The 14,780-nt window shown below is 41.9% G+C and overlaps 2 protein-coding genes across 2 annotated transcripts; one reads left to right on the forward strand and one right to left on the reverse strand.

Moving 5' to 3' along the window:
• The first annotated feature begins 1,378 nt into the window (after nt 1-1,378).
• Nucleotides 1,379-7,184, forward strand: itm2ca (integral membrane protein 2Ca). The gene is made up of 6 exons (XM_003459521.5): nt 1,379-1,649; nt 3,365-3,508; nt 3,719-3,907; nt 5,204-5,314; nt 5,812-5,962; nt 6,122-7,184. The coding sequence occupies exons 1-6, from the start codon at nt 1,557-1,559 to the stop codon at nt 6,211-6,213; spliced, it is 780 nt and encodes a 259-aa protein (XP_003459569.1). The 5' UTR covers nt 1,379-1,556; the 3' UTR covers nt 6,214-7,184.
• A 2,659-nt stretch (nt 7,185-9,843) lies between these two features.
• LOC100692946 (lysophosphatidic acid receptor 6) lies at nt 9,844-11,584 on the reverse strand. The gene has a single exon (XM_005465109.4). It carries the CDS (start codon nt 11,496-11,498, stop codon nt 10,650-10,652), a length of 849 nt encoding a protein of 282 aa, XP_005465166.2. The 5' UTR covers nt 11,499-11,584; the 3' UTR covers nt 9,844-10,649.
• Between the last annotated feature and the right edge of the window lie 3,196 nt (nt 11,585-14,780).

A 14,780-nucleotide genomic window follows, 5' to 3' on the forward strand; every position in this document is an offset into this window, starting at 1 on the left:
GTGTGAAGGGTGTCCTTAAATAAGGAAGCTAGAAAAGTGGAGGATGAAAGAAGTTTCAGGCCTTAACGCTACAGCAGATAAACAGCCTGAGTCCATGATTATGGAGGGCTTCAGGCGTGAGGTACAACAGTGAATGTCTAGTTTTGTCTGTTTTGTCACAGTGGAGGGTCTGTCATTGTGGCTGCATTTCGTGATCTTACCAAAATTGATAGAATTATGAACACACAACTGTCAGATTTTGATCCACTGTGAAAGATTGTCTGGAAAGCATCTGATTGGCAGTGATTTCATTTTTCTGCCAGTGCAGTAAACCCATATCTGGATAGTGTTCCACTGTGTGTTTTTCTACATTTCATGGATTGGTGTCCCCAGAACCCAGACCTCAACATTACTAAAGCAGTGTGGGATCATCTTGACAGAGAACAGACCAAAAGGCAGAAACATACAAAGAAGCACTTTGAATGTCCTTCAGGGAGCCTGGAGAACTATTCCTGAAGAAACAGAACCCCGGTTTCTTGCTATATTAAGGCAGGACCTATACCACACCATGTAGCAATATTCCAGTGTAAAAATACTGTTGTTGGGAAAGCTGACCTATCACTACTTAAGTGTCAAAAGTTAAGTATCAAACCATAAAGTGCTCTTCAAGATCATGTATGTGCATGAAATCAGAGCCAGTCTGAGAAAGCAAAGCTTGAGACGCTGAGACATGAACACGTTAAGCTCTGTGTGAATGCAGACCTGACTGTTTCATACAGTCACTGATGAAGACAACCACATCAGGGGCCAGAAGTGTGAGAAAAGGCCAATAATTACTCACTACATCATCTTGTGGTACAAAGTGGTAGTACAGCGGCCACTCGATACTTCTTTAACACAGTGCATACATAGACATTTTACAGGGGTAGCACGGTTACCACTTTGCCTCACAGAAAGAAGGTCTTGGGTTTGAATCCACCATCTGGCCTTTCTATGTGGAGTTTGCATGTTCTCCCCGTGTCTGCGTGGGTTATCGCTGGGTACTCTGGCTTGCTCCCACAGTCTAAAGACATGCAATTAGTGGTGTCAGGTTAATTATTGATCGATGGATATTTTGCACACAGACTTTAGCCGTTTCTTCATATTTGGTTGATAGGTTTAGTTAATTTTAACAGGTTTTAATAATTTTAAACAGAAATTTACATTGAACACAATTTAAGCTGAGGGGTAGGTAAGTTTGAATATATCAGCATACATTATTATAAAATATTATAGCTACCGCCTTAGTTTTATGTGGAAACTGTTTGTCTCGTTAATAAAGGTGTTCCTCTGAACAGTAGACAGTAAAGCGGCAGATTGGTCCTTTAAAGGGCGATTAAAAAAAAGCACACTTCCGGTGGGTAGAGACAAAAACAGAGAGGCACCCCGGTGGTGAGAGCAGAGAAGAGGGCGGCCCGTTAGCGAGAGTAACGGATCTGTCTGAGAGAGGTGGCCAGCTATCGTCAACACAGCCCGAGAGTGAAGTCACCTGCAGCGGATAGACAGGCGAGCAGTGACCGCCTCCCTACCCCGGAGCCATGGTGAAGATCAGTTTCCAGGCTGTCTCGGGACAGAAAGTGGAAAAAGAGAGCGATGGCGACAAGACCGAGATCCTCATTCCTCATCCGATGGTGAGCAAAAGAGTCGCCTGTTCACATTTAACACATTATAATCGTGCATTATATCCACTCAATGTGCATAGATGGTCTTTATGGAACGCGATGCCTGCTGTGTGTCCAGCAGGCTCACCTGCCTGCTCGGTCCGCAGGGCAGCCTGCACGGTCCGCAGGGCAGCCTGCACGGTCCGCAGGGCAGCCTGCACCTGCTCGGTCATGAGCAGCAGCAAGGGGATTTTTTTTTTCTTTTTTTTGACAGCATCTATCGACATTTGGCTGGGAACAAAAACATGTCATTGCTGTGATGCTTTCCTGTGCGCCAGCGCACTCTGTGCACGTTTGATGCAAGTTATTCCAATGTGCAAAAATGCTTGCTCTTTAATCAGGGCTGCTTTGCCGCCCCCCCCAAAAAGCCACAATGTACCAATTTAAAAGCTTTGTACTGGGTTTATCTGTCGACTTCCCCTGCAGTGCTGATGTATTCACCGAAAACAAAACCCACAAGCTTTCAAAAAAAGGGGAGGGGGGTAAAAACGGGGGTAGAATGCAAGAAATGCAGAGCTTTGGGATGACAAAATGGCAGATGGGTTGCTGAGGCTTGCAGCGCATGCAGGATTATTTGTCACAGCTCTAAAGGGAGGCAGAGCAGCGGAGTCCTGAAGTTTGCTGTGCTGCAGCATCCCCCTGCATCGCTCTTATTAAAAAATACATGGCTGAGAAGCAGAGACGACAAACACCGACAGAATACAGAGAAGGCATCCGGCATTGCATAGGAAGTGAATATCGCAGGAGTGCAGATCTGCGGCCCCTGAGTGACTTGCGCTCGTTCAAATGTACTGAACAGGAGACAGACAGACAGACAAGGCCTCATGGTGTGACACGCACTCAGCTGCTGCCGCGATCCCATCTCAGTGGGACGGAGGAACACAAAGAACTTGCAAAAGTCTGCCTTCACACATACACTGCTGTCTCCTTGTCCTCGTGCACCCTCCAAATGCTCCCTCCAAAGAACAAAGGCTTGAAGAATCAAATTCAGCTCACATAGCAAAGGCAGTGTCCTGAAATTAGGCACTCGGGCCATACCACGCATTGTTGGTGGGGTGAGGGTGGTGGTTGGTGAAAGCTTTCAAGCATTTTGAAGTCATCTCCCTTTTAAAAAATAATAATAATAGGAACATACGCAAACACAGTTGCCATCATTTTTCTTTGAGGTATCCTCAAAGAGTCTTTTTTTCACATGCACACAGTTGTTATTTTTTCCCCTTCATAGCTCCAGCTAAGAATAGCAGCCCTTTGTTTCCTTACAGTCTGCTTTTCACAAGATAATTTCTCCTGCTGTAGTTACTCTGCAGCACATCTACAGTAATTCGCTGAGCCAGTTCTCAGATAGTAGCCACTCGCTGTGTGTGTGTGCACTTCCTTTTACAACAATAATGACTAACAGTGTGTAGTGCCACCCTCCAAACACTGGCTGGGCGCGTGGCATCAGCAGATGGGCTGCGAGACTGGAGGCGTCTGGGAAGATTACTCACCATCTCAGTCAAGTTTTCATTACCCGCCGTCTCCGTCAGCCTTTCCTCCTGGCCGAGCTCCGTGCTGCTAATTCCTGCAGTTAGTTAAATTCAGATTTCTTTTCAGCCACCCGTCACGCGATTGAATCGAAACTGGCTAGAAATGCTGCTCTGTGCACTTCTTGAAGTTTTAATGTGTGCATTTGTGGTGTCCTCCAGGATGAGGAGGAGCTGGTCCTGCCCCTGCGACCCAAGAAGTCTCCTCTCAATGGCCTGTGCTGCCTGACGTTTGGTCTGGTGGTCTTCATGGCTGGTCTGGTTTTAGCCTCCATCTTTGTCTACCGCTACTACTTCATACCTCATGTAAGACCCGATTATGCTCTACAGTGTGCCATATGTGTGCCGTTGTTGGCCTTGCAATGAAACACTGCAGTAAATAAATGGAAAAATGTCCTTCTTTTTAAAAACAATAAATAATTGTAATCACTGCCATCTGAGATGGATCATGTTGCTGCAGTCTTGTTTCTTGGCTGCTGTGTTGCATTGAAAGCTGATCTGTGTGCATGTGTGTAGATCCCAGAGGAGAACTTGTTCCACTGCAGGGTGCTGTATGAAGACTCTGTGTATGCTCCGCTGCGTGGCCGTCAGGAGCTGGAGGAGAATGTCGGGATCTACCTGGCCGACAACTACGAGAAGATCACTGTGCCCGTGCCTCACTTTGGAGGAAGTGACCCTGCTGATATAATCCATGATTTCCACAGAGTGAGGACAAATATACACACGTTACATTTGACTTTTTTTTTAGTTCCTTTTTGGCTCTTTCTTTAAAAACTCTGCTTTTAGCTTAATAAGAATGTCTGCTTCCTACCATGCAAGATAGATAGATAGATAAACAGAAAGAAAGAAAGAAATAACATGGAGGACAATAAGCACTGGTATGTGGACTGCTGCTTTAAAGGTCTGATATTCTACCCCTTAAAGACACATTAACGCCACACTCACATGTCTCCAGAATGTGTATTTCAAGTTTCAGTCTCAAATACAACACATATAGATGCAGATCTGAGCCAAAATGTGGGTTGTAACATTTTGTCAGTATGATAACTTCTTTTTTTTTTTCTTCTAGTAAATGTGAACATGGATTTTGTCTGAGTTCATGAAAATCTGCAGTCCAGGAGTATAGAACACACAGCTCATAGGCTACGTTAAAAACAAGACTTCATATTCGTTGTCTTTGTCTGGTGACAAGAATGGAAAAATATGAGGACAGATTTCATTGCTAATTCGGCTGCATCAGAGGAGTGAGTGCAGAGCACAGGAAAGAAGCATACAGCTAGCAGAAAGTGGAGTCTAACTATACTGTACACAAATTGCTATTTTGGCCAATGTGCAAAGCTGTCGTCTAATGCTAACTAGCTTGGTTACCAAAGTGCATCCATAGACTACATGGGTTTATTGCACTGCAGACACAGACATCTGCTAGTTAGTGCTGAGAAAATAAGTAAACAAATGCTGGAATTTCAGCCCCATGCTTTGATGTTCAGTACATGTACTTATACAGTGAGCCTGATAAACAGTCATATTTAAGGCTTTTTACAATTTTTAACAGGCGAATTACAAAAACTGTGTTTTGTAAACAAGTGGCCATTTGAGGAACCGATTCCACATTGGCTTTATCTTTCAGCCACAAAAGTTGCGGAATACACTTAAGAAAAAACAAAAAAAGCTAACATTACTGACTTACTTTCAATATCAAAGTTCAGTCAGTGAACTACTGACCTGGAAGTGTTTTTAAATGAGAATGTTGGATTTACTGTTGTTGTTGTTGTTGTTGTTTCATTTACTGTATAAATCGAATCTTTAGACACTGAATTATTTGTTGGGGTATTTCAGCTCTGCAGCCATCGTGGTTGCAGTCATTCCAGTTTTACAACTTTAATTTAATTTGTAAAGCACCAAATGATATTATAGTCAGCTGAAGGTGCTTTACATTGTGAGGTAAAGACTACAGTAATTGAGAACTGGCCATAATTAGAATTGCTTTGTTGTTGTTTCCAGGGACTGACTGCATACCATGACATTGCTCTGGACAAGTGCTACGTTATCGAGCTCAACACCACCATTGTGATGCCTCCGCGCAACCTCTGGGAGCTGCTTATCAATGTCAAGGTAACACAGTCGCAATCTTAGACGACGTCTCCGGCTGTTACCAAATGCTGGAAGCTAACATATTTAGCAGTGTAAGAAACTAATAAGAAGAAAACTACCCCACTTTTTTTTTCCGTCCTTTATTTGCAATGTAGTTGGTGTACTCTGGGATGATTGATAAACTGCTTAAGTGGCCTCACTAACAGCTAGCAAGGCTTAGCAAATCTGTCACAGCTTCCCTAGCTTTTTAATAAAAAAGAAATTGACCTACTTTGCTGCTGTTTGAGGCAGTTGATATTTTTGACGAAGTTAAAATTAATACACCATTTTTTTTCGAGTCATCTCAAAGGTCGGCACTCTTAAAGCAGTTTGGTGTTGTTCAACTGGAAATATTCCTCTACTAGAATTTGCCAGCATTAAAAATCACTTTTCCACAGATGTCATTCCCCTCAAGAATGAGTATTCCAGCATCATTAGCCCCTTTGTGTTCCCACCGAGCTTGTTACTTTCTCTTGCAGAAGGGTACATACTTGCCTCAGACCTACATCATCCATGAAGAGATGGTGGTGACCGGCAAAGTGCACAACATGCGTCAGCTGGGACCTTTCATCTATCGCCTGTGCAACGGGAAGGACACGTACCGCCTGAACCGCCGCGTCACCCGCAGGCGTATGTTGGGGTTAATGGGGCCGTTAAAAGAGCTGCTACATGCCTGTGTTTTTGTTTTCTTCTGGGGAATTAAGAGGTTTATCGTTTAAGCTGTGATGGTATCTGAAGTTCAGCGACTCGGCTGATTGGCTCTCTGTCTCGCCACATTTTCCCTCATAGGCATCAACAAGCGTGACACGAAGGACTGCCACCACATCCGCCACTTTGAGAATACATTTGTGGTGGAGACGGTTATCTGCGATGAAGCGTAAACGCGACTGTCATCTGTGAGATTCCCGCCCACCCAAAGGCACATCACCAGTCATGTCTCCAGCCACTGTAGCACCCTCCTGTGGATCTGATCATGTCTGAGTTGCACTTTACTTGTTTTTGTTTTGTTTTTAATTTTATTTCAGTACCTCCCCTTTATTCTGTTTCGAATTAGGTAATATTTACCCTAAAGTGTGATGCAATACTAAGCTGCTGGTTATGTCACAGGATTTTCCATGTAGCAAAGGCCTTAAGCCAATAATAATGATTTCAAGACATGTCCTCTTCCTCTTTGGGGATTTGTATGATGGTTACTGTTGCCGGGGGAGACGACTTTCTCCCCATGTTGTTTTGTTCTGCTCCCCTTGAGGTTACGTTGTTTTCCTTAGTTATCTACACAAAGCATGAGGTATTGCCTTCCTGAGCAAACATGGATTCTTTTTTTTTTTTCTCATGTTCTGTGTAACGTAACTGTTGATGACTAGTAGCTTGCTTGCATCTTTAGCCTCTTGCTTGCCTGTTGCTTCCTCGCTTCTGCCTTCACCCTGTTAAAAAGCACTATCACACAGTAGACTTTAGACAAGGCTGCATCGGGCATTACACTTAATATTTTTCTTCTTTGGGAATAATATTCCGCCACTGAAACACATGGACCCATATTTCTTTTTGACCTCTAATTTGTCACACCTTTTTTTTTTTTTTTTTTTTTTTCTCCCCTCGTCCTCACTACTTTTCTGAATCGTTTTAGACTAACCTTTGTTTTCCCTTGCATGTGTTTATGTATAAGAGAAACAGCACTCTTAGAATGTTTTGTAAAACCACGTTTAAAGCCTTAGTCCAGAGTCAGAGACTGGACTAAAGTCAAAACAAGTGAAAGGGAGCGTATTATATGTTAGATGAACAAAACCAACTGTGATCTGTATATTTTGTCTGCCAATGAAATCTGTCTGTGAATAAAGTAGTAAAAAAATGACTGAGTTGAGGCATATGTTACTTTATTTAAAATGTTACTAGCCTCCATTCAGTATCTTATCAGTGTAAAAAGGCTAATGGGGTTTTGTTGTCACCAACCAGGTGGGTGGGCAAGCAATGTGGACACCCAAATTTGTGAATACGATGACTCAAGAAAGAAGTGATACAGGAGTTTCAAAGTGACACCATAGGTGTATCTACTAAAAATCTTAGACAAGTTTGAATCTCAGTGACCTACACTTCGAGGTTGGAGGTCAGTTTTTTTGAAAATTCTGTGAATGGAATAACTGGAGAAAAAGCTGACAAAGGATTTTGAAATTGAAACTATAGGAGCAGCCAGTAGGAGGCTGAGGGTTAACACTAGCTGCTGCCAGTATTTTTCATTTTACAGTTTCTATTTTGTATTCTGTACTGATTTAAACATTTCCATAGTAAAATCCTCGTGTGAACCTGCAGCTCTGCCAGCAACTACATTTCCAGTCACCATTAGTCAAAAACATAAAATTTCCCTAGATTTTTTTTAAAAGAAATTTCTTAAAGCAAAAGAGGTGAGTTTGATGTGTTGGATATTTGTTTTGCATAATGAAATGGTGATTAACTGCTATTTGTATTTGACACATGTGCCTTATAGTTGCTTTGTACATCTTCCTGTCTTTGTCAGTGAATTGAACTACATGCAGTATGTAGTAGTACATTAATAGAGCCTGTAGTACATACAGGCTCTATTAATGTCCTTAGCAAGCTGCGCTTTGGCAAGATGCTTTTGGTAGCCATGAACAAGCTTTCATTGTAATTCTGGCAGATTGATGGAGTTCATTTTAAGCATAGTCCACAAATTTTCAATAGTGCTGGTAATTCCAGAAGCTTAATGATAGACTGCTTTATCTATTAACCAGTTTTAATGTGTCTTTGAGATCATTGTCCAACTGGGACACCCAACTGTGTCCGAGTTTGAAACCTCTAGCTGTTGATTTGAGGTGAAGCTGAAGAATTTGAATGTCATGTACGGCTGTATGGCAGGCAGACTAGGACCCAAATGCAGGACTCTGAGACGAAGATTTGACTTGAAAAAAAAAGAAGCAACTTTAATGCTGTGACTTAAAAAATTCAAAAATATAAAAAATACAAGAACTTAGGTAAAAAGCTAAACTAGGAAACTCAGAACCAGGAGACTCGAAAACACACAAAACAAGAGACGAGACTGAGACAAGGACACAAAAGCTTGACATTAGGACGGGGGATAAACATGGAAACACATGACAGACTGGAGTGACAAAACACAGAACAGACAGCAGCAGGAGATACTGAAGACAGAACAGACATGACAGCAGGCAAAAACAAAAAAATAGAAATATTAAACACAGATGCACTAGGAAATACAAATCTACAGACTAACTAATAACTAAGAATGAGTCACAAAACCATCATAAACTCACAAACTGGGTCAAAGACACAGGACCATGACACTATTGGTTTTTGTCCTTCATTACTCCATGCACAGCTAAACTGCTCCCACCACCATGCTTGATATCTGGTACAGTGTTCTTAGGTTTGAAAGCCTCAGGTTTAAACATACCTAAACAAGCATACCTTTTGCCATTGTGGCCAAATAGCTCAATCATTGTTTCTTTGGATGATAAAACTCCAGAAGTCATTTGTCCTGTTCATGTGGGCAGGTGCAAATTTCAGTTGAGCTTTAAAGTGTTGATTTTGTAGCAGCGGCTTCTTTCTGAAACCTTCTCAGTTCATGGTGACGTAAAACTCACTGGACATTGGCTCTGGTGTTACAGCACTTTCCTGTTCATGTCACAGTTGAAACTTTGTGGTTTCTGGGTTGTTCCTCAACCTAATAATCAATTTCCTCTCATCAGAGAGTAACAGTTTGGGCCTTCTTCCATGACTTGGCGAAATGGTGTCACATCCAAAAAACTTGTACATGCAATGAACTGTTTAAACTGATCTTGGAATCTCCAGTTGTTTAGAAATGGCTCCAAGAGACTTTCCCAAATCTACAGTTCTCCTTCTTAGATCTTTCCTGGGTTCGTGGTACTTTCCCATTGTTGTCAGTATTGGTCAGTCCAGTGAGTGCTGTCAAACAAATCTTTACATCCTGGTAAGTAGAAACTACCAGCTTAGTCAATTATGATGACTAAGAAGAAGTTAATAGGTCTTGGCAAATGATGACTATATTGAACTCGACATGATCAACTTACAGCATGTGTGCAATAATTAACATTAACAACAGTAAAATGTAATGGCCAGTCTAGGAAATTCAGCCAATCTTCAGTGTCTAATAGCATTTTCAGTGATGACTTTTGGATCATTTCAAATCTGCAGATGAGATAATCAGTCGTCTTACAGTCTGTTGTAGGCTTACACCAACACCCTTCCATCTGGTGGGACTTAATTAGGACTTGAGCCTTTGGCTCCACTAGTGAGGCTCTCACAAATAAAACAAAAGCCTGAGTCTTATGAAAGCACTTAAAACATACAGAAAAGATGAGCGTCAAACAGTGCTGTATGTAATGCTTTCAAAAATATTTTTTAAAATATTGTAATAACTCAATTTTAAACCAGCTTTTCTGTTGAATGCCTGATTATATTCTTAATCCATCTACACACCGATCTGTCTACCTTCAGAATTATTTTTATGTATACGCTTTTTTATTTGCCAAAAGAGAACTGAGGAGATTGATATTACTTATACCTCTTGATTAAATATCAGGCTACAACAAGGAGACAAATTATCATAAAAAAACAAACCAGCTAGCCTGACTAAAATGGCTTAAAAATACAATTCTATTTGGTACTCGTCTAACTGTATGTTAAAATGTGGTTTGTTTCATGTCTCTGACAAGCTGTGACTTCGGGAAGTCGTGCAATAGTTTTTATTTGTTTACTCTCTAATAGGTTGAGACAGACTGTTTCCTCAGTTTTTAAGTGAACAAAATATAAAGCAGATTTAATGAATTATGTGACTTACCACCCAAGATTTTTTTCTCTATACTGATTTTCTCAACTGCATGAGAAAACCTTCAGGAGAAGGCTTTAGGGGAAAATAACATTTCATGATTCAATACATTGAATACATCTTCCCACGTCAGTTAAATCTGACAGATTTATCACATGATACTGATCAGGATATTGACTGAACTTGTTGCAGTGTTGCAGCTGCCATTTCCCCCCCTTTTCTAGTAAATCGGATGAGACAATGTTCTTTCCGTTATTGAAGCTTTCATGTTGCAGTGAAAATAAAACATGAAACCACTAAGCCAAGCCTCGTTCAATCTTTCACTTTCTGGCTTTGACACAAATGTCACTGAAGAGATGAATATTGATGGTTAACTGCTGAAAACTGTGCATGTGGTTGAACTAATTAAGAATCTCATGCACAAACGGGATACTCTGTAGAAAAGATAGGCATGTATCATGGGACATCTGATAGCAACTCTAGCAGGTCCCTAATCTATAGTTCTCTTCCCAAGTCCTCTTTTTTCTTCCAGAAGGAGTCAAAAGAAAAAAAATAGATCAGAGGATCCAGACAGCAGCTCAAAACAGTCAGACATACCAGTGGAGTTATACTGGTATTGCTTTTTGTAGCTAAGTGTAGTGGCACAGGCAGAAAACATGTGAAGAACATAGCCAAGTTGATGGCAAAAATCAGCATTACGTTGACCTTGTTTCTGACCTTTGCAGAGTCACTGAGATGGTTGTGTAGAGTCCAGGAAACCATAATGGTGCACACAATGTTGACTGCTAGCATTGTGACCAGTAACACAATCTGAAGGTAAATAAGTGCTGATCGTGTTACACTTGTATAATCATGAGATTCAAAACAACTGTGTTCTGTGTGGTTCTGTAAGTGTTTTAAAAATCCTATGCCCTCTGGGATATTTACCAGCAGCAAAACTCCCCAGATGAGTGCTGCTCCTTTCCAGGCATTGGACGAGGTCCGAAGATGGCGAGACCTCAGAGGATAAACCACAGCCAGCAGTTGGTCCACGCTTATGAAGGTGATGAAGGAGGCGCTGGAGCGGATATTGTTGCGAAAGAACATTGTGTTAATAAGACAGGTCATAATTCCAAAAGTCTCGGTGCCTGTTGCATGAAAGTAGATCCTCATGGGCAAAGAGATGATGACTAGCAGGTCTGAGAGTGCCAGATTGATCATGAAGACAGCGTTGGGTGATTTGAGGCTGTGGCGGCGAAGAAGAATCCACAGTGCGACTGCGTTGAGAGGCAGACCTATCACCATAATGCAGCCAAAGACCCCAGCATAAACCCGGTCATCTGTGGTGATGTTTGATGTGTTCATGATGAGAAAAGAAATGTTTGCACGTCCTTTTTAAAGTACTGAAGCCGAGCAGCAAAGGTTCCTCTTTGTGTGGTTTTTCTTTGTGAGTAAGGCGTGACTAGTTTGTGGCAGTAAGTAGTCACACCACAGGAAACTCAACCTCATCTCATCTCATCTCATCTCATCTCATAAGCACTTCCTCTACATTTGTGCTTTGAAAATAGGAGGTCTAATTACGAATCCTCTAATGCAGTGGTTCTCAAACTTTTCACAATGAGTACCACCTCATAAAATATATGGCTGCTGAAGTACCACCCTTATGACCAACATTAAAGTACAATTGTATAGGCCTATTTAACAACACATACAGTTTACACAGACAGTTTTATTTCTTATATGAATGTTATTTATTTTAACTGTCATAAACAAGATGTGACAAGTGATAGATACAAGATGCTTTGTATCTTGTTCTATTTAATCTGAACAAGCATCTAAAAAAAGCCCAGGATCACTGTCAGCCTCTCTCGGTTTGTATCATGGCTATACATTTTAAAGCTCAGTTTTTAAAACCTTACGATGGAACTACAGCCCAGCCCATGCAGCAGTATATTAATGACTAACCTTATATTGCAGTTGTTCTCCTCACTGAAGTTCGGTCCGTTTACAGCATCCTGCCATCCGATTGCATTTGTCCCTAACCATCGGGAACCCTCATGTTAGCGTTCATCGTCCAGCTTCGCTGTGTTTACATTATGCTAACCATAGCTGTGTAGTTAGCCACCACACAGCACATCATTATATACTGTTGGGATTCAGAGATTCTTTTATTGCTGCCATATAATCTGCCTTATGATGAATGTATTAATAACATGTTTTAGAGTATTATTTTAACAGTAATATTTCTTACAGGGTTCATATTGCATTGAATATGTTTGTCATCACATTGACCTTTCTATTTACAGGTGTAGTTATGATCAGTTTATACACATTGCATATCTGTGCTTGTTTAGAGTTGATGTTCTATCCAAGAGGGTTTTAAGCTTCACTGGTGAGAGTGTCCAGGTGATACATGTTGAGGGAAGATGAGAACATAGCAGGTTAATTGCATGCATGCTTACAATACACATAAATCTAGTAGCAGGCCTGAGCGAAGGCCCGAGTGTCTTCTGCTTCTTATTTGAGACCTGCGCCAATTCAGTCTACTTAGAGATTGAGGACGAGGGTCAATTATTAGCCCTTAGAGACCCTGAAGCTTGAAGTTATTACCTTAAAAGGAAGGTGTTATCAAAAAGAGAAGTTATATGTCTGTTTATAGTTACTGAGATGTACAAGATGTACCCTTGTCTGTAAACAATGACTGTACACAATGTATTTTTGACCTGTATTGACGTGTATGTGGGGGTGTGATCCTCTATGCTATAAAACCAGAACCCAGTGTATTTTTGTCAGAGCAAATAAGCCATATGCTGATGGTTGTTCTCCGTTGTCAATAAACTCATCGTTTGATTGCACTTTTCTGGAGCCTCCGTCGTTTGTTGTCTGGTCTGCAGTTGAATGATCTCGCTTCAATACCAGCTAGCCCAACTTCAGTAACCCTACAAACACCACTGCTGTTTAGTTTTCTGTCTTCATTTAAAGTGATAGCAGAACTGTACGTTTTAATTTTTGCTGTGGCGGTTAAGCTGACGGACTTTTGGCTTCACGACCCTCCTTCGTGGTTCATCCACGTCGAAGCTCAGTTTTCTCTTCGTGGCGTTTCATCCAACGACACGAAATACCATCATGTCGTAGCCTCCACCCACCATGTGATGACTCTCTTCCGGATCCCTCCACCCAAGGGAAATACACCGCTCTCAAGGAACTGCTGCTGCGGCGCTACTCTCTCTCTGATGCAGAGTGAGGCTAGAAACTCCTCTCTCTCTCTCAGGCCTGGGAGATGGTACCGCACTTGAGCTCATGGAGAGCACGCCGTCCTTGCTAGGAACGGATGACGGCGGATTCCTTTTCACTCACATCTTCCTCCGACAGTTGCCGGTGCGAGCTGGCATCGCCAAATCCTTGCTGCTTGCAGGGATTACCGCTCACTCGCAGAAGAAGCAGATCACATTCTCCTGGCTACCAGCTGCCAGATTAGTTAAACTGCAGGAATGTCTAAAAGACATAAAGACCTGGATGGCCTCTAACTTTGTATTCGGCCCTGAAAATCTTAGAAACATGGTATCTAACCAGATTCTTACTCTGGATGGCATTACCTTGGCCTCCAGTAACACTGTGAGGAACCTTGGAGTCATTTTTGACCAGGATATATCCTTCAATGCACATATTAAACAAATATGTAGGACTGATTTCTTCTTTCTTCTTGTGTTTCTTCTTTGCTAAAGCATATAGTTAGGGCTGGATTAGGTGACCCTGAATCCTCCCTTAGTTATGCTGCAATAGGTGTAGACTGCTGGGGGATTCCATGATGCACTGAGTATTTCCTTTCCAGTCACCTTTCTCACTCAACATGTGTTAATAGACCTCTCTGCTGAATCACACTTGTTATTAATCCCTGTGTCACTTCCAACACAAGTCTTCTATCCTGTCTTCCTTCTCTCACCCCAACCAGTCGCAGCAGATGGCCCCGCCCCTCCCTGAGCCTGGTTCTGCCGGAGGTTTCTTCCTGTTAAAAGGGAGTTTTTCCTTCCCATTGTCGCCAAAGTGCTTGCTCATAGGGGGTCATTTGATTGTTGTTTTTGTTGTTTTTTTTTTCCTTGTATGTATTATTGTAGGGTCTACCTACAATACCTATATAAATCTACCTATATAAAGCGCCTTAAGGCGACTGTTGTTGTGATTTGGCACTATATAAATAAAATTGAATTGAATTGAATTGAATTGAATTGAATTGAATTGAATTGAATTGAATTGAATTGAACTGAATTGAATTACCCGGAGCTTCAGCATCCAGGTGATAGTTCCTGACTCACCGACGGCATCTCCTGCACCCCCACCGATTCTCCCGGAGGCCTCCGACTCATCGATGATGGCTGGGATCGTGGCACGGCAGAAAAGGGCTGTGTTTTTACATGTGACAGCGCCGTGCCGCCTTTGCAGCTTTAAGGCCCAGAGAAACGAGCCTGCCAGTGCTCTGTAGTGGGCGCAACCGCTGGCGATAAGGAAAGGCTACTCTTCACAGAGGACTCTCGCTCAGGGAGATGTTTTCTGGTTGACTCTGGCTTCCAGAAGAGCCTTGGGAACTCTCTTGTCATCTTTGCATACCTCTGCAATGGTATATTATTTAATCTTTAAAAAAAAAGGAGA

This window comes from Oreochromis niloticus, linkage group LG14, assembly GCF_001858045.2.
Source record: "Oreochromis niloticus isolate F11D_XX linkage group LG14, O_niloticus_UMD_NMBU, whole genome shotgun sequence".
NCBI lineage: Eukaryota > Metazoa > Chordata > Actinopteri > Cichliformes > Cichlidae > Oreochromis > Oreochromis niloticus.

Coding starts and splice junctions, on each gene's coding strand:
- itm2ca (XM_003459521.5), top strand. CDS start 1,557: ATGGTGAAGATCAGTTTCCAGGCTGTCTCGGGACAGAAAGTGGAAAAA. Junction 3,509..3,718: donor GCTACTACTTCATACCTCAT/GTAAGACCCGAT, acceptor GCATGTGTGTAG/ATCCCAGAGGAGAACTTGTT. Junction 5,315..5,811: donor AGCTGCTTATCAATGTCAAG/GTAACACAGTCG, acceptor TTTCTCTTGCAG/AAGGGTACATACTTGCCTCA.
- LOC100692946 (XM_005465109.4), bottom strand. CDS start 11,498: ATGAACACATCAAACATCACCACAGATGACCGGGTTTATGCTGGGGTC.